This window comes from Lepisosteus oculatus, chromosome 19 (genome assembly GCF_040954835.1).
Source record: "Lepisosteus oculatus isolate fLepOcu1 chromosome 19, fLepOcu1.hap2, whole genome shotgun sequence".
Classification (NCBI taxonomy): Eukaryota; Metazoa; Chordata; class Actinopteri; order Semionotiformes; family Lepisosteidae; genus Lepisosteus; species Lepisosteus oculatus.
In genome coordinates, this window is record NC_090714.1 from 6,851,266 (window position 1) to 6,870,546 (window position 19,281).

General features: G+C 45.3%; 1 protein-coding gene across 2 annotated transcripts in view; it reads left to right on the forward strand.

Moving 5' to 3' along the window:
- Positions 1-19,281, forward strand: part of LOC102688670 (glucagon receptor-like) — a 29,499-nt gene that overhangs the window by 1,068 nt on the left and 9,150 nt on the right. Inside the window, exons 2-6 of one of the 2 annotated variants that reach the window (XM_069180791.1) lie at positions 15,836-15,957; positions 16,996-17,098; positions 17,308-17,415; positions 17,505-17,626; positions 18,638-18,744. In XM_069180791.1, the coding sequence (XP_069036892.1) occupies positions 15,880-15,957; positions 16,996-17,098; positions 17,308-17,415; positions 17,505-17,626; positions 18,638-18,744 (518 nt within the window). In that variant the 5' untranslated portion in view covers positions 15,836-15,879. The remainder of the gene's footprint in view (positions 1-15,835; positions 15,958-16,995; positions 17,099-17,307; positions 17,416-17,504; positions 17,627-18,637; positions 18,745-19,281) is intronic. The other variant, XM_069180790.1, reaches the window with a different exon arrangement.

Below are 19,281 nucleotides of genomic sequence, written 5' to 3' on the forward strand. Positions count from 1 at the left end.
GAACTCTTAACTCAATTAAATCCTGAATTAAATTGATTGGAACCTTTGGAAGTTTTTTTTTTCTATTCCAGGTCGGAAATCGTACGAAACGGACGAAATGCAATAGTTAGAACCAGCTAGGAACCGAAAACCAAACGTTGGATCGGTTATATTATTGGGTCAATTCAAGTTTCAATTTGTAACCGAGAGCTCATCTGGAATAAAATCCACAGGTAGGGGATGCGGGTATCTGTGCCGGTTAAACAGTGACGGAGAAGGGCTCAGGTGCAGTAAGGCTTCATTTTTGGGGGGGTGTCACCCGTACACCATCTGAAAATCCGGTGCATTCTTCCTTTCAAAACGCTCAGTGAACACATTCACTCCCGGGAATATAATACTTAGTGTGGGTCACGGAAAACGTGCACCTTTCAGTAACTGCGGTGAGACAAAACCCCAAAAAGAAAACGTTAATGGTTTCATCAAAGGTTTGGGCTTGCTAAGAGTATTTTTGGAGAAGTAGTGGGTTTTGATGTGATGCTATAACAGTGTTGCTGGGAAGGGTTTGATGTCTATGTGGAGTTTGCATGTTCCCCTCATATTCGTATAGGTTTTCTCGGAATGCGCTGGTTTCCTCTCGCAGCCCAAAGACGTGCTGCCCAGGAGAGTCAGGATGTGTCTCTGGAACTGCACACCACACGTGTGTCCTGTTCTGGGTGTCGTCTTGCAAACTGGGTCTGCTGGGTTTGTCTGTGACTCGAAGGCTAATGCAGTTCAGGAAATCAGTGAATGGATGGTAGCTTGAGACGTTTTGTAATTAAAAGAAAATCACCGCTTTATTTGAGCTTTTGTCTTGATTGCGCTCTGTATGGACCGAGAGCCACCCCGGGTGTTTTTATTTTTAACCTTAGCTATACAGCACATTGCTGTAGCTGTCAGATAGGTGGGATTTCTTGAAATCGCGTGTCTTTACCAAGACAACGGTAGGATCTGTTGGGGTTTTGTTTTCCAGATAAGGTTCAGTTGGTTAATTAAGCAATTATAGACTCAGTTACACACAATTAACATAGCTTTTGGCAGCTGCTTGAGGACGGCTCTAAAATGTGCAGAGCCGGGGCTGCTGTAGTGAAAAGAACAAAAAGGCTTCGTTTTCTGTCCTCCGTTTCACTGACACAAAGCAGCAGCAGAGCAGCGCCGGGATTTGCCAGAAGGGTTTTTTCAGCCGCAAGTATCACACGCTGCTCGTGTCTGAAGCGTCCCTGAAGCCTGGAAATTAGACGGGGGTTTTATGCCGCACTACCAGAAATTTCAGTTCATAAAGCGACTTCGTGTAAAAATTAAACGTTGAAATAACTTTCCATTCAATATACTACTGTATATGTGGTGGCGAGCGCTGAAGCTCCAGCTAACACTTCAGTTTTGAACGAAAGTCGTCTACTGTACAATGCCCAGATAATCTTCATGCTGTTGCGTGTCTTTGGACTTCCTCTCAGAACTCTCTCCTGCGGTTGGGATTAGCGTGGATGTTTTTTTTTCCGCGCACGCAGCTGTCCTTCAGCTGTCAAATAAGGGCGGCGCCACACGCGTGGGCTTTCGCCTGTGTGAAACATGAAGGCGTGCTGGCCTAACGAGGTGCGACAGGTCCGTGGGCGACAGTGACACCCCAGCAGTGACCGGGTGGACTTCGGGCCCGACGCAAACGAGCATTTGTCATCTACCGCTGAGAGTCGAAGCTTCAGCTCCAGGCGCCCATCCCCAGGTTTCCTGCAAATTGGCGTGTCAACTCTGCGTGTCGCTTTGAAGAAGAAAAACTCATTACGGAGCAGCTTGTTGCGGGACCGCATGTCAGTACGCAGTCATCATTTCAAGACACACACGGCGGTTTGTGGCCCCAGTCCGCATCGATGCGTTCCATGGACACATAGGAGACAACGCAAAGAACGTGCAAAAGAACAGAATGGAGAACTCGTGAAAAAATTAAGATGGGGGTGTAATTTCTCCGGTGAAGCTTACTTTCCCTATCCCTGCTGTACAGCAGCAGCCGCGGCTGTTGAATTCTTTTCATTCAGCTGCAAAGCAGAAAATTAGGTGGTACAAACACTGTTAAACTCCTAGAGGATATTTAGCTTTAACTGGGATTGTAATCATAATAATTGCTTACACTTATGTAGCGCTTTTCTGGACACTCCACTCAGAGCGCTTTACAGGTAATGGGGACTCCCCTCCACCACCACCAGTGTGCAGCCCCACCTGGATGATGTGACAGCAGCCATAGTGCGCCAGTACACTCCCCACACACCAGCTCTCAGTGGGGAGGAGAGCAGAGTGATGAAGCCAGATCAGAGATGGGGATTATTAGGAGGCCATGGTTGGCAAAGGCCAGAGGGAAATTTGGACGCTGGGGTAACACCCCTACTCTTTTCGAGAAACGCCCTGGGATTTTAATTGACCACAGAGAATCAGGACCTTGGTTTTGCGTCTCATCTGAAGGACTGTTCCTATTTACAGTACAGTGTCTCCATCACTATACTGTGGCATTACAGTAGGACCCACATAGACTACAGGGTGAGTGCCCCCCGCTGGCCCCACTAACACCTCTTTTAGCATGGACCTTCCCAAGAGGTCTCCCATTCAGGTACTGACCAGGCTCACACTGGCTGAGCTTCAGGGGGTTGCAGGGTGATATGGCTGCTGGCCGTCAGGGCAGTGTGTTTAACATCCCTGCTGCTTTGACAGTGGGGGTGTTCTGACTTTTGGATTCTATCCACTGTCTCTGGGGCACCTACGCAGGTCCAGTGCGCCGAAAGACAGAGCTCCAGTGTTTATGTGGGGAGGGTGTGAACTCTCTTAGAAGGTCTGTACTGAACAGCACTATCGCAATCTCATTTAGCACTATTACACACAGAATCACCACAAGTACTAGGGACCCCAGTTTAATCCACTAAGAATTAATACGCTGGCATTCTCCCTGGCTTGGGTTGTTATAGTGTCATAATATCAGCAGAAAAATGAGAGGGATTCTTGTTGGGTAATATTGAATGACTGTCCCGCGTTCCACACGCGTCTCTGTCTCGTCTTGCATGCCCGCGCGCGCGCGGTGTTCAACCAGCGCTCACGCTGCAAGTGATGTGCCTACCACTGTTCACTCCTGTTACTTCTTCAGTTCCCCTCTTTCCTCACTTCCCGGCTCACTATTGCAGATTCTCCTCGAGCTCCCTAGTGCGCGTTATTTGCTACTGCTTTCTATTCTTTGTCGGGCCTTCTAGCTCGCCCCTTGTTTACGATTTAGCCTTGCGTTTCGGATTGTTGCTCTCCAGTAGCCTCTTCCAGTTAGCTGACCTTCTTGCCTGTTTCCTGGATTACGTTTTGCCGAGCAATTTGATTGGTATTCTCTCTCTCCTGAGTCCTGTACAGGATCCAAACTCCCTTACCTATCCCTTGTTACAACAAGCAGTGGACTATAATGTGGGATATGGGGTTGGGGTCATTTTCCTTAATGGGAAATTAAATTCAAGATTCCTTGAGTGTAAATAGCCCTGTTGGGCTAACAGGAAGTTGACGAGAGCAGGCATCTGTCCCCGATACCATTGCATTAACCAGGGCAAGAAGACTTGAACGCTGTTGAGAGCCATTCCAAAAACTTTGTAAGTTTGTTACCACAAGCCATCTTCCCAATTCCTCTTATATACTAACAGGAAATCGGTCGTCAGCAATCGCCCGCCCCTGTAGTTTGGGCTCATCCCGAAGATCTTGTCCTTCTGGACAGCGGCAGTTTTCTGAAATGGTTTTGCAAGCTCTGCTTTGGAAGGGAGTAGACATCAGAGGAGACAACCGTGCCTCATGAGACGTCTGTGTAAAGGAAAAGCTGCAGATCCATTAATGATCCTTCTTTCCTGGAAGGAATGTCTTTCTTGGCAAAGATTTTCTACCGAGGTGGAGACAAAAGGTCACAAATTGAAAAAAATGAGAGGTTTTACAATCAAAGTGCACTTTTCTTTTGATTTTTGCTGGTACCGAAATGGGATAATAACTGATCATGTAACCACAGCTTTTAACAAGCAGCAGAAATCGAAGTGAATTAAGAATTAAAGAAAAACCAAGGCTTTGGGGGAGAGTGGAAGAAAAGCTCGCGAAGGATGTATCGGAGCAAGGTTATTCATTAGGGTAGTGCATGAATAATCCATTTTCCCTGTTGAATGGGAACAACAGCAGTGCTTTGAACATGTCTGCACTGTAAAAGTGGTTGTGCCTTTCTGTAATGATTGCTCTGCAAGGAAACCACTGAAATCCGCATCTGTAATGTGTTCTCTGAGGGTTGAAAATCCCTTGACTTGTAAAACACTGATATTTTCCTAAAGTCCTCATAATTGCATCCATAGATTGTTGGTGGGGGGGGGGGAACAATTCTGTAGGGGTTTTTTAGATTAAAACCTCTATTCGGCCACATCAATTTAACGCATCTTAAGGTTGAGTGTTCTCCTGGGTTTCTCCAATGTTACAGTTCTGCTGTAGGCTGTTACAGTGTGGAGCTGATGAGCTGTCCCTAATTAATACATCAAAGACCTCTTTTGTCCACTGCTTCAGAATGAAACGCTTCGCCCCGATGCAAATAAAAACACCCAATTCTGTTTCCGAATAAGTCACTTTCATTACTTAATTGAAATCGGGCCCCATCCTACAAATGCTCATCTCATTTCGTGCTGTACAGTAGTCAGGGCATATACACTTCATGCAACAGTAACTACAAGCATAATACTGTATGATTCTTCAATTACATTTTGCAAAACCTTAAAAAATTACTTAAATAATCAGTTGTCCAGGGACTGGTGTATGAATAAAACCACAATCTACGAACACTGCCCCAAGACCCTCCTGAGTGTAGTTTGGTTGTTCATTGTTCAGTCTACTGCAATATCAGAAAGGGCTCAGGCTTAACATTCACACACTAGGTCTGTCCCTGGCCTCTTCAACCACGTGCAATAGGGTATAGTCAGATTTCAGAGTCATTACTCATAATGAGCTATCAGTCGTGCTGATAGCTGGAGCAGTGGGAAAATATGCTGTCCCCCTGGTGGAACTAATGAGTGATTATCATTAAAGCGTTATTAAAACCTCTCCATCCAGACACTCTATACCTGTACAGTAAGCGTATAGGGGACAGATTAGACAAATGATGCTTGGATGCAAGAGCCCTTTAAAGAGATCCATCCATCCATTTTCCTAACTGCTTCATCCAATTCAGTGCCATAGGGCGGCCAGGGCCTATCTTGGCAAACAACAAGCACCAAGCAGAACACACCCTGAGCGGGACACAAGTCCATCACAGGGCAGATGCACAGACACACACACACCAGGGCCAATTGTCCCAGATGCCAATTAACCGACCATTATAATAATAATAGCTTACACTTATGTAGTGCTTTTCTGGACACTCTACTCAAAGCGCTGACCCCAAGGTAATGGGGACTCCCCTCCACCACCAATGTGCAGCCCCACCTGGATGATGCGACGGCAGCCAGAGTGCTCCAGTACACTCACCACACACCAGCTCTCAGTGGGGAGGAGAGCAGAGTGATGAAGCCAATTCATAGATGGGGATTATTAGGAGGCCATGATTGGTAAGGGCCAGTGGGAAATTTGGCCAGGACGTCAGGGTAACACCCCTACTGTCTTTAGAGTGAAGGAGAAAAATGCACACAAACACAGGGAGAACATATAAACTCCCCACAGACAGCACCTCAGATAAAGAATGGAACCCAGGGCCACAAGGCACCAGTTCTAATCACTGTGCCACCCTGACATCTGTTCTTTAAAGATATATCATGTTCGAAACTATGTTTCTCTTTAAAATAACTCAAAAAGCACTGACAGACTACACTGGGCTGAATGATCTGTCCTTGTCTCTGTTGACAAAGAAAGCTGCTCTCTTTTTAAGATTAAAGCTTAAAAAAGCTTAAAACTTCAATACTTTAGCCCGTTACTCCTGTGCATTGGCCTGTTGTGAAAATTGCAGGCGAACACACAACATAATGTGTCAGCTCCCTCGTGAGTTCAATTGTTTCAATTCTGTTTTAAAAATGATAGAACAAGGATCCTCACGCTGTGCGACAGAACAGCACGGTAGACGATTAAATCTGTGCAGGAAAGGCGGGGGAAGTGTTTTAGTTTTTCAGCAAGGGCTTCGTGAATGGGTCATAGCGGGTTTTCCCCTTCAACAAATTGCCCTTTGTGGGTGGTCCCTCCATTTTTAGGGGTGAGTGAACGATTTTTATCGTCCCAGGCAACGCTGGTTTTCACAAGGACATTTTTTTTCTCCATTCCGAACGGAAAATCTTCTCTTTACGAAGGGGCTGCTACTTTCAAGAAGGGAGTTAACATTTCCCATCAGCTGGCGCACAGCTCCCTTCTGACTGCACGCTCTGCAGGACCAGTGCCTGGTGGATATTTCGCGAACTTATCGCTACGTCGCTTTAAGGAGAACAGGTGGACAGCGAGTGCAGTATTGAATTTACGTGAAACCAGTACAAGACTTTCAGGTCATGGAAATAAGGAAAATGTTCTGAATTACAGCAGGGTGAGCCGTAGAAATATCCAACTAGCCGCGTCCAGCCCCACTGGTTCTTTTTACCAAACAAAATAAGCTTTGATTAACCTGTGGCTATACGCTAGACTTTAGCCTGCTTTTGTCAATATTTTTGTTTTCTGCAGCGTTTGTGTCTATTTTGAGATATTCCCACAGGGTTAGCCTAGAGAGATTTACGAGTCTGAAATCAGACAGAATTTCCCCCTGCCTGTTTCTCCCGCGAAGGGGCTCATGTGAACATCACAGCAGAGAGAGCGGTTGAGGTGCGAGACTGTACACCGACGCTCACTGCTGCGTTTGGTGAGTCGTTGAAACAGTCGCCACAGTCAGGGGAATTCATCAGAATAAATATCCTACCTGTGGAGCTTGGAAATTTAAAGCAATATTCACTTTTAATTTGTTGCCGTTCTTTTTTTCCACAGTGATTTTCTGACCATTCTGCTTAGCCTGTGCTAATTAATAAAAACACCACGGCTTCTATAATGGCTTCTCAGTGCTCATGGAAGTGTGCGGGTGAAACAGAAATACCACCCAATGTGTACTTACAGACAAAAACCTGACGGTTAACTGTAGGTGTTTTGGTTTGGGGGTGTGGTTTGTCGGTGTTTTGGTTGCGCCTTAATTATTTAACAAGGACACTCCTTTTTAACGAATAACATGGTGCCAAGATTAAGCTGTAGTCAAATAGTTTGGGTGTCTGTGTGGAGTTTGCATGTGATCCTCATGTTCATGTGGATTTTTGCCAGGTGATCTGGAAAGACATGCAGGCTGGGTTAATTAATAATAATAAAAAATGCTTACACTTATATAGCGCTTTTCTGGACACTCCACTAATAGTGCTTTACAGGTAATGGGGACTTCCCTCCACCACCACCAGTGTGCAGCCCCACCTGGATGATGCAACAGTAGCCATAGTGTACCAGAACGCTCCCCACACACCAGCTCTCAGTGGGGAGGAGAGCAGAGTAATGAAGCCAGTTCAGAGATGGGGATTATTAGGAGGCCATGATTGGTAAAGGCCAGAGGGAAATTTGGCCAGGACGCCGGGGTTACACCCCTACTCTTTTCGAGAAACACCCTGGGATTTTTAATGACCACAGAGAGTCAGGACCTCGGTTTTCCTTCTCATCCGAAGGACGGCGCCTGTTTACAGTATAGTGTCCCCGTCACTATACTGTGGCATTAGGACCCACATGGACCGCAGGGTGAGCGCCCCCTGCTGGCCCCACTAACACCTCTTCCAGCAGCAACCTTAGTTTTTCCCAGGAGGTCTCCCATCCAGGTACTGACCAGGCTCACACCTGCTGAGCTTCAGTGGGCTGCCCGGTGTGAGTTGCAGGGTGACATGGCAGCTGAAGATTGACATCTTCAAACTGTGTGCGTGCCCTATGATGGACTGGTGGATTAACCAGCATGTACTGTAGTCCCACCTTGCCTCCTAACATTCTGGGACAGACTCCTGCTCTGCAGTCTTTTCCAGGGATACATCGCTCTTTGGTAATGGATGAGTTGGACATTGCAACACAGTTTTACCCAGGACTGTTCAATATAAGACAAATGTGCCAAGAATAATTAAATATGATTACACAGCTGTTCCCTTTGATCAAACTCTTATTTATAAAATGTTAAACAGTTTGTGGCTAAAATCCAAAGTATTATAATTATCCTCCACCTGTGCTGGTGGTGTTGACTGCTATTAAAAACATTATTGTGTAATTGTCGCTAATATGCTGCACAGTATACCAATTCATATTTTAAATAAAGATTGCAATTGTGATTATTACTTACACATTTTTACTTCATTTTTTATATTCACGTGGATTGTGTGTTCTACCTTTATCGAAAATAGTTGTTTGTTCAGGAAGAAACGTGATCGTGTGATGTTGAGATGACAGCATTGTTTGAGAGATGAGATAAAAGTGGGACCAGAAAAATCATGTGAAGGCAAACCTGCATTTTAAGTAAGGATTGCAGTTGTGACTATTAATTTCAATTTCACAAGGCATGAAATTTTGCATAGTACATTTGTTTGCAGAAAGGTCATATAGGTGTACTGTCACAATTTTAATTCATCATCTGGATAGAACAGCTCTACCAGAATTATCTCCCTAGGGAATGTCCATCTTAGGCGATGTCTCTGTGTTAACCTTTACGGAACCTTGTAAATAAATGTTGCATTTAAATCCCTGTTATTTGTATTAATAGTCACAGTGACATTTCCACAGGGAGGGTCTAATATATATTGGATCTAATTCATATGCAGCACTTAATACCTAATCTGTCAGGGCTAGCACAGACAGGAATGTATGGCACAGCATACCAAAATATTGCAAATGGTCTGCTCTTGCAGTATTTGAGAAAGGTGTCAGCCAAATGGATTGTGGTCGTAGAATTAAAAATGATGGCTGTATAACATGATTTCTGGTGAAAACATAGTCTGTCCTCAAAACAATCTGTGGACCAGAGGGCACAAGCTGAAATTAAAGAGAAAGTGACTTTGAAAATTGGAAAGAAATGTGAAGTCTTTCGAGCAAAAGGTTTTGTGAGTCTGGAACATGTCCTGCTGTGCAGGTGGCACAGCAGTTTCTATTGAGCCCGGAGGTGTCCTGTTAACTTCAGACGTCTGGACTTTGCTTCGCTTTAAAAGCTAGGGTTTCTAGGATGAAACATAGGATAAAGATAAATGTGGCAAGGCTGTCTGTGAAGTTCAGAAAGTCCGAACTGCCTGGTGAGTTCAGAAAAGGGAAGTGGAAATATCCGTCAAGATCGCTTCCCCCTGGTTCTCTTTTTGCTTTTTGCTCCTGTTGAATTGACTTCCACATCAGGAAGCCACACATTAGTGTCACGTCATGGCAACCTGTGACTGAACCAAGTGCACTACTGAGAATGTGACGCCCCTGGGCTGCGAGGCAGACTACAGTGGTGTCGTCCATCTCCAGTCCGCAGCAGTAGCTTATATTTATCCTGTGCGTTGAGTGACAGGAAGCCAGCGTGTGTTGTCACATGGACAATCTGCCTCCAGGGAGTCAAGGGTCTGGTCCACATTCCTTAGTCTGCCACACTGCATCTCACTTTAATTAAAGGCCTAATGGGAAACTCCAGTCTTCTTTAAAATCTCTAATGGCTTCAGCCTCACTGTACCATAAATAGAATGGCCAGGGATCGTTCATCATTCATTCAGCTGTATACTCCATTTGGAATGTCTGTTCCAAACCAGTTTACCACTCTAATTCCAACCTGGAATATGGCCCCTGAAGTTGCACATGTAAACAATACTGATACAACTTGGCTGTCTTATCCTGGAGGACTTTCTAGGTCTCCTCAATGTGGCAGAACCTGGAGAGCTGGAATAAACCTGTTAAATGTATGTAATTTAGCCAATTACGAGGTGATTTAGGTCATTTTGAGCTGGAAAGAACAGTTGCAGACGCATCAACTTTCCAGGATTGGACACGACAGCCATACAACCTCAGTCAAAAAACGCCGGTCATGACTACAACTGGCTTCAGGTTTTCTGATCTGTGCATCCGTGTGACTCAGGGGAGGTCAATCCTGGCACTTCAATTCCGTTCCAGATTTTTGCTCCAGCTCATCCTTAGTTATTGTGTTGATCTTCAGCAACTGAGTTAATTACGCAATTAAGGACAAATCTTCCAAGTTCTGTATTGACATGGGGTAGAGGTGACTACCACTCAGCCATGTGCAAGATGGCATCAGTATGTCAGCATCACTGATCTGTGAATACACCCGTGTACCTCAGTACACCTCGTGGCAGTCGTGAACTGTAGCTGTGATTTATTCCGAGCAGTGGTGCTGAATGAGAGCACATCGGCGCGGTGCAAAAACAGGGGCAGCAGCAGCCACAGCTTGCAGTTTTCCTGCAGGCTGTGTCCCCGGCAGGGATGGCTCCACACTGAAACTGTGACAGTGACTAGCAGCTGTCGGTCCCCATCGGCCCAGCCACGCTAAGCAGCTCTCTCCGGATGTGGGGCACTCGGTTCTCGGTTTAGAGAGTCCCACAGGTGTCAGATGGCAGCCTTTCTTCCTCCGGCTAAACGCAGGGCGTCTGTGATCAGGTGCCAGCCCGGCAACAGCGAGCACTGAGAGAGCTACAGTATAAATCACAGGCCCATCATGACGTGCTGTCTGATTTCCTTTTGTAGCATCCCAGGATGCTTGATCCTTTTGAATGTCAGGTGTGCCCAGCAAGTTAGGCTGCTGAACAGTCCCTTATTGTTATTTAAAGGGCAGAGGACATAACTCCAGCCAGTTTCAGAAATATGCCCACATTTCCTCCGTGTCATGCCAGAGCTTACCTGACCAACATTTTCTTTTCCATCCATGTTGCAATTTTCATGACCCAGAAGACCAATATTGCCACATTCACATGTCCCCATATCTAGATTCTGTCATTCGATCTGTGATACTTTATCTGCAAACGTTCCCTTTGCCAACACCTCTAAATCATTTTCTTACGAATATTTCCTTACTTATTGTTAATTCTCTTTGCAGATGCCCTTATTATAGACAGGTTATAGTTATAATCAATGCGATAAGTGGATAAGCAAAATAACATTATTATTATTAAGCTAAGAAAATAGACAAACATACTGTATATAAGATAGATATATCTCATCTAAGGCATATCAGCAGAAATATAATAACATGCAAGAAGAGATATATAGAATAACACTACTCAACCAGAAACAAGGTGCTTATAAATTGGAATCTGGAGGTGTGAAACAGAGGGAGATTTGACAAGTGCTAAGCACCTACTAAGATAAGCAAGGCTGAGCCTGGCCAGTACTGGGGGAAGAAACCTGAAGTTGCTGGTTTCAGCGGTGTGGGTGGACCAGAATTCCCAAACCCCAGTGATTGGGGACACTGTGCTGTAGGAGATTCTATCTTTTGAATGAGACTTAAAAACCAATGTCCTGACTATTTGGTCATGAAATATTCTACTGCAGTTCATGATCGTAGTGGATAAATTCCACACAGCTCTTGGACAGAAGCTTCCCCTTGATTCAGATGGTGAGGCACTTCCTCACTTTTCCACCTGTTCTGGGCAGCGGTTAGACAGCGCTGCACTTCAGCAGTGGGTGAGGTGAGGGTCTCTCCTGTATGTAAATGCTTGGGAGTCCCGCAGGATGTAAAACACTGCAAGAGGTAATGAATGAATAATTCTGGTCTAGGCATCATCAACACAGAGGCAGTGGGAGAAGCCATGCAAGCAGGTTAGCGCACACGGGGAGTCTCATTGCAGTTACACTATCAAATACTATCATTCTGTCAAATGAAAATAACGATGCACATTTCATACTAGCTGTAATTTAAGGCTTTGAAATGTTTTATGCAACAGCATGTTGCCACGCTGAGCTCTGTAATTGCTGTGATCTGCCTAATGTAGATTCACAGAGAGGTTTGTACTGCTCACTCGCCACACTGAGAAATGACACACTTTGACTTTTGCACTGGATTGTTCTAGTGGTGTACACACACAGCCCTGGCTGCTGTCACAGCTTACAGTATTGCTGTGTTTAAAAGTTCCCTTGTAATTAATGAGGAAAATGTGCATAGAATGGTGGGTGAAATTTTCGAATCTAGAATGTACTCCCTTTGGTCAGTAGCTCCTCTCCAGAAGCACAATAAAGTACAGCAAAATCCTAATATCCTAAAATCCTACTCCATCGGGCCCCTGAGCAAGGCCCTTAACCCCAACTGCTCCAGAGGCGCTGTACAATGGCTGACCCTGCACTCTGACCCCAAGCTTCTCTCTCCCTGTCTGTGTGTCTCATGGAGAGCAAGCTGGGGTATGCAAAAAGACGAATTCCTAATGCAAGAAATTGTATATGGCTAGTAAAGTGATCTCATCTTATCTTAACAATGTGGGGAGAGCTTTCTCAAACCATTGCACAGCCATAGAAATATGGAGTAGGAGCATGGGACGACACGGTTACTATGGTGTCTCTTCAAAGGGATTCATCACATCCCAGTGACTTCGTTTTAAACTTCAGTTCATCTCTCATGAAGTCATTTGAGAACTCTGCTTACTGCAGTGGGAGATTTTGAAAAGAGCTGCAGAGTGTAGCAGGATCCCCAGGAAGGGTCTGAGGAAGAGGAGAGACAGCACAGTAAACTTGGGATTTACTACTGTGATGTCCCCCGTGCAGGCCTGTGTACTGCGATCTTACTCCTCTACAGTAGATTGGAGCACTGAAATGATTTCACACTATTATATCACACCTGAAGAAGGCTGATCAGCCAAAACATTGTGTTTATCCCTTCTGATTTTCAGCATGGAATTAACCATAACTTGTTAGTGTGCAGTAAACGCACACTGATGCATGCTCCCCACTGAAAACAATTGAAATTATTTCTCCTGGTTATTGCGAGACTTGCTGAAAAGCACGGGGACCTGCTAAGCAGAGTTTGAGCAGCCTTCTTTTAGAAAGCGCGTGTCTCTGCCCCTGATTTTGAGTGCTGGGCGTTTTAAGCAGCCTGTCATTAGGTAGGGATTTCTTTAACTTGACGGAACATTTCCAGAGCACGACTGGGTGGGCAGAAGAGTCATCCCTTCATCCTGGGAGATATGAGCCCGAGACATAAAATAATTGCTTTCGATTGACATCTTAGGACCTTGAATAACAGCTGGATAGCAGGGCTCAGTCTTTCTTCTGTGTTTCTTACTTTTTATTTTGAGAACGGTAGCCGCAGAGCCACATGGCCTTGCAGATTTAATAAAAATCAATATAATTTATATTAGTTTTTCCTCCAGTTGTCCCTCTTCCTTTAACTCACTAGAATCCTAAGGCATTTGATTTTCTCCAGGATTTATACAAAATGGTACAATTGTGGAGTTTCAAGAAGTGGTCACTGTGTCCCAGTGTGAGCACCTAAAGAACTTGTGTTAAAACTTGTGTATGAGTACATACAGTACTGTACCCAAGGCTACAGGCAACACAAATTGCTTGCAATTAAAGAAATAAATTCTTCTATTTGACTAATTAAGGTTTGTGAAAGCTAATCTCCAGTCTAGGCTAATTATAGTATTTCGATTTTAATTTAATCTAAATAATGCTTGTAAAATGAAGTCTTTGACAAGGAAACAGGCTTAGCAGAAGTAATTAGACGTGCTTCTGTATCACAGGTTCTGATTTCCTTTATGGTTTTTTGTGAGAAGGAGCAAGTCAATAATAATGGGTGTGCAGTTTATGTAAGAAATGGCATGACGCATAGTTTAAAATAAACCGAAGAATGGAAAAGTGAGATAAGATTTTAAGCACTATTTTAATTAGGAACAAGTAATAGGTTTATTCCATGCTGAAAAAAAGAAGAAAGAGAACACAACGTTTCGGCCGTGGAGCCTTCTTCAGGTGTCACACCTTCTTCAAACCTGAAGAAGGCCCCACGGCCGAAACGTTTTGTTCTCTTTCTTCTTTTTTTCAGCATGGAATAAACCTATTACTTGTTCCTTTGCAGCCTACGCATGCTGACGCAGCTACCCACCTGGACTATTTTAATTATATTCTCATCCACCTCCCTCCTTTTTTAAGTTTCATCAGACATTTCACTTAGTGCAGTCCTGCAACTGCTACAACAGAGGTCAAACAAGGGGGAAACATGGGCATTAGTTTTATTGCTCTTATTTAACACAGAAAACATATACAGTAGCATACAAGGGTATTAATAAGGAAAAGTGAATAACTTAATACAGATTATAAACCATATAAACCATTATAACGTCAATCAAACATCATTTAAAGTTATAATTTTTCCAAAAGGCTGTTTGGAAAGCCTCCCCTTCATGGGCTGAAATGAGAGGGTTAATACTTTTCTCTAAGTCTCCAGTTATTATCTGCTTCACCGGAGCAGGCCTGGCAGTACGGGGCTCTGTCTCTCTGTTCAGCAGTGGGCAGTGGTGCATCCTGCTGAGAAACACCGTGGGCTCCCAGAGAGATCCAGCAACCTCTCGGGTGGCAATATCCCATCTGACATCTCCGGTACTTCACTTTCAGGTGGTTAAAAAAGTAAAAACAGCTGACGTGACAACCAAACTTTCTAGAAAAAGTCAAGCATTTTAGCATTCATTAGCATATAATAATAATTTCTACAATTTCATGCTTCACCAGGTCTGTGTTAAAAAAAACAATTATGTGCTAATCGTGAAAAGACAGCTACTGTAGAGATACCTAAGGGTTCAGACACAGAGAGAGCTGTGGAGGAGTGGAGAGGGAGAGGCAGTGGCAGCCCTATGGCAGAAGCAGAGAGAAAGATATCTCCTTTCCTCCACAAAGCTGACTCTCTCACATCTGATCTCCGTCAGGATGGTGTAGCGTTTCAGTGAGTCTTACAGTGTTATTACAAGTGCATCATGCCCTCCATTACCTCCTCTTGTGAATGGCCACTTAATCAATGTTTTCTTTATTTTCAAAAACCATAAGAAAGGTCACAGTTAAGAGGCAGGCATTCAGCCTGTCTGGTGCACCTGGCAGTGAGTAACTCGTCCGATTGTTTCTTGAAGGAAGCCAGGGTATCAGCTTCAACAACATGGCTGGACACCTTCTTCAGACTCCCACCAGCCTTTGTGTAAAGTCCCCTGTCCTGTTTAGTGGATTTCATCCAGCTGTGTAAATGTGCCTGTATATGTGACGTTAAAATGCCTTTCTGATCTGAAGGTCTTGCTCTCTGAAGCAGCTGATATGCACAGTATAAATCATATTCAGTACCATGCAGGGGCGGAGCAGTGGCTCTGTGGCTAAGGTTCTGCGCCTGTGGCTAGAAGGTTGCCGGTTCAAATCCCGCCGCCGGCAGAGGCTGCTGAGCAAGGCTGCTGAGCAAGGCCCTTAACCCCAACTGCTCCAGGGGCGCTGTACAATGGCTGGCCCTATGCTATGACCCCAAGCTTCGTCTGTGTGTCTCATGGAGAGAAAGCTGGGGTATGCGAAAAGATGAATTCCTTATGCAAGAAATTGTATAGCGCTAATAAAGTGATCTGATCTGTTGCAGTTCTCAACAGATCGTGAGTGAAGAAAGACAAAGGAGAGCACCTTCTGCTGGTTTACTGAGTACAGAAAATAGCTCAGGCATTTTTCCCATAGGTCTGGTGAACCAGCGTGAAGATCCGTATTGGAACTTCTGCAAAATGAATGGAAAGCATACAGCTAAAAATGAAACACGGTGCTGACTGGTGTTTGGGTTTCACAACTACGCAGTGGGCGTATCTTCTATCAGTGCGTCTAGTGAGTTGCAGCGTGTGTGACTTTGTGGTGCCTGCAGGTGAGGACACTTCTCCCTCCTCGTACAGGCGAGCAGATGGAGACATGAGGAAGACTCCGAAGAGCAGGAGCAGAGCTGGAATGCTCCCAGAAGCCCTGACTGGACTGCTGCTGCTCTTGTGGGTAAGCACTCAGAGGCTGATGACGGGCACCAGACTTACTCTGGTCAAACACCTCAGCAAAAGCTCAGCTCTGCTGCTGAGCTCAGGATTAACCTAAAGCGTAGAGGCTCATTCTTATTCTCCTACATTGTTTTTTTTTTTTTAGATAAGCATTAATTATACACAACAGCTATTTTTCCCCTGTTCTTTGTGATTAATTTTAATGAAGCCAAAATGTATGAGCCTCAAGCATGTTTTTCACATACAAGGATCAGGAAAATTCTTACCAGTGTGGATCTGTCCAGAATGGCCGTTAGTGAAGGGTTCTCAGTGGCTCTCAACTGGTTACAGAGGGTGGCGTCAAGCCCCTGGAGCTGAATTCGGCTACGGCAGGATACCCGGTCTTTTGATGTGGCAGAGTTCTCCTCTGTCTGGGGACAGGCCCTGTGTGGTTCTGTCACCGGAGATGCCCACGAACAGCTGCCATCGAGCGTCTCGCAAAAGAGCTGAGCTTGCCAAACAGACTTCAGACAAATTAAATGAAAAAACAATCTTGAGGCCAGAATGGTTTTTTATTTTGTTAGGGAGCTTACATTTGAATATGTGCCACCCTGTGGTCTGGGTGGGTCTTAATGCCTCAGTATAGTGATGGGGATTCTATATTGTAAAAGGGCACTGTCCCTTGGATAAGAGGTAAAACTGAAGTCCTGATTCTCTGTGGTCATTAAAAATCCCAGGAAGTCTCTCAAAAAGAGCAAGGGTGTTACCTCTGGGATATGCCTCCTAATAATCCTCATCTATGAATTACCTTCATCACTCTGTTCTCCTCCCCACTGAGAGCTGGTGTGTGGTGAGCGTACTGGCGCACTATGGCTGCCGGCGCATCATCCAGGTGGGGCTGCACACTGGTGGTGGTGGAGGAGAGTCCCCATTACCTGTAAAGCACTTTGAGAGGAGTGTCCAGAAAACAGCTACATAAGTGTCAGGAATTATTATTATTATTAGTCTAGGGCTGTATGTCTTTGGTTTTCTTAGAGCTCTGCATGTCAATGCCTTCCAGTTTCAGGCTGTGCTGGGTAGGGTCTTGGAAGAGACCTACCAGAAGTGGCTGAAATATCAAGAGGACTGTGTGAAGCAGATGGAGAGCGAGCCCTACCCTTCCGGTAAGTGGGACTCGAATATCGTCATCGTTTTATAGTAGAAAAAGAAAACAGTTGTTTTTCCCCTGATGTCCCCACTCCCAACTTTGGAAGCTCTTCCTGGGCTCCCACCGCCCTCGTCCTGGCCAAAAGCCAATGGAAAGGCCTGGAATCTGTTTTGCCAATACAGGCTACCCACGGGTCTCATTGATCTGCCTGACTTGTCCTTTCAGGTATTTACTGCAACAGGACCTTTGACATGTATGCCTGCTGGCCAGACGGCCTTCCAGGGAGCCTTGTTAATGTGTCCTGCCCATCCTACCTGCCCTGGTTTGAGAAAGGTGAGGGCGTCAGTACTCCACATTACTTCACTACCCTTCAACTCGGGGCCAGTAACCCCCCCAGCGCTGACAGTGTCTGTGTCCCTCAGTGAGGCTGGGCGTGGTGCGGCGACGCTGCGGTCCTGAAGGGCAGTGGGTCAGCCAGGACGGCGGGCAGCCCTGGAGGGACGACTCTCAGTGCGAGGACGAGAAGGAAGTCACGTCTGAAGAGGTAGCTGCGCGGCACTAGGCTGGAGACAGGGCAGCCTGACCCATGTCTAGCATCTTTCCTGTGCTCCTCCTTCTGATTTCCTGTGGTTACCTTGTTTTCTGCCTGTTACTAACGTGGTCTATGAGAATAATGGGGTCTACTGCTCTGTTGTCTTGTAAGAGCTCTGCATTACTACATTTAGCTGGGAAAATCCCAATCTTGCCCTGATCTGATGTATCAAAGCAGTGAAAAAGCAAGAGCATGGGAGAGCATGGTGAAGGCAAGGGGAAACCAGCAAAACGAGAAGGAAATCCAAATTGTACAATTGTAGTAATAATAATAATAATTGCTTACACTTATATAGCCCTTTTCCGGACACTCCACACAAAGAGCTTTACAGGTAATGGGGACTCTCCTCCACCACCACCAAAGTGCAGCCCCACCTGGATGATGCAACGGCAGCCATAGTGCACCAGAACGCTCCCCACACACCAGCTCACAGAGTAATGAAGCCAATTCAGAGATGGGGATTATTAGGAGGCCATGATTGGTAATGGCCAATGGGAAATTTGGCCAGGATGCTGGGGTAACACCCCTACTCTTTTCGAGAAACGCCCTGGGATTTTTAATGACCACAGAGAGTCAGGACCTCGGTTTTACGTCTCATCCGAAAGTCGGTGCCTGTTTTACAGTATAGTGTCCCTGTCACTATACTGGGGCATTAGGACCCACATGGACCGCAGGGTGAGCGCCCCCTGATCCCATTATCAAAATTTTAATGAAATGGGATCCATTGGTGATGGTGAGCGAGCAGGAATGTGCCCACAGTTCTCATGTCTCCATTAGCTGAGCTAGCCCTGCAGAATAATGATTTCCCAAACAAATTTCCCCTAGGGGACAGTAAAGCTTGAATTGAATTGAATTAAATTGATGTCCTTCACTCGGAAGATAGAAACATCGGGAACGAAGGAAGCAAAACCTCCTGTTTAGTTCTGTTTACTGCTCTGGGTCTGAGGCTCTGTGTGTTTGCAGGTCTGGTACAAGCAGCTGATGTTGAGCTTCAAAGTCCTCTACACTGTGGGCTACTCCCTGTCTCTCTTCACTCTCATCTCCGCCCTTGTCATCCTGCTGGGCTTCAGGTAATCTGGGCTGGGCCCCGTGAGCTCCCTGCGTCTCCTCTGTCCTTCCTGCTCCTGCAGGATTCCTTCCTGCCTGTCCTTGACCTGCAGTGGTTTTCAGTTACTTACCTGCTGAGCAAGAACCCTAATTCAGACTGACAGTGCTTGTGAAGTTCTGCATTAGAGAGAGGTATGCTTGCAGGTGAAAGTAACATACAGTTTCAACAAAAGAGGAGGATGGTGATGCTAGAGAAGAAAGTGCATTGCAAAAGGTGTGAATAAAGAAGAGAAAATAAATACCGACATTAAGATTGTGAGTTGATTACAGAAGAGTAATGTAGAACCTTCCTTGTTAAGTGTTCCATGTGTCCAGTGAATAACAGCAAGAAATGAGCAACGTTCTCTCTTTCAGAAGTTATTTTTAAACATACACATACACAAAATAAAGTTTTTTTACTATTACTAGTTGCAGCAGATTTGTGCAATGACACAAGAACATGATAAAGTTTACAAACAGGAGGGGGCCAACCAGCCCATCAGACCCACTGGGCTCTGAGC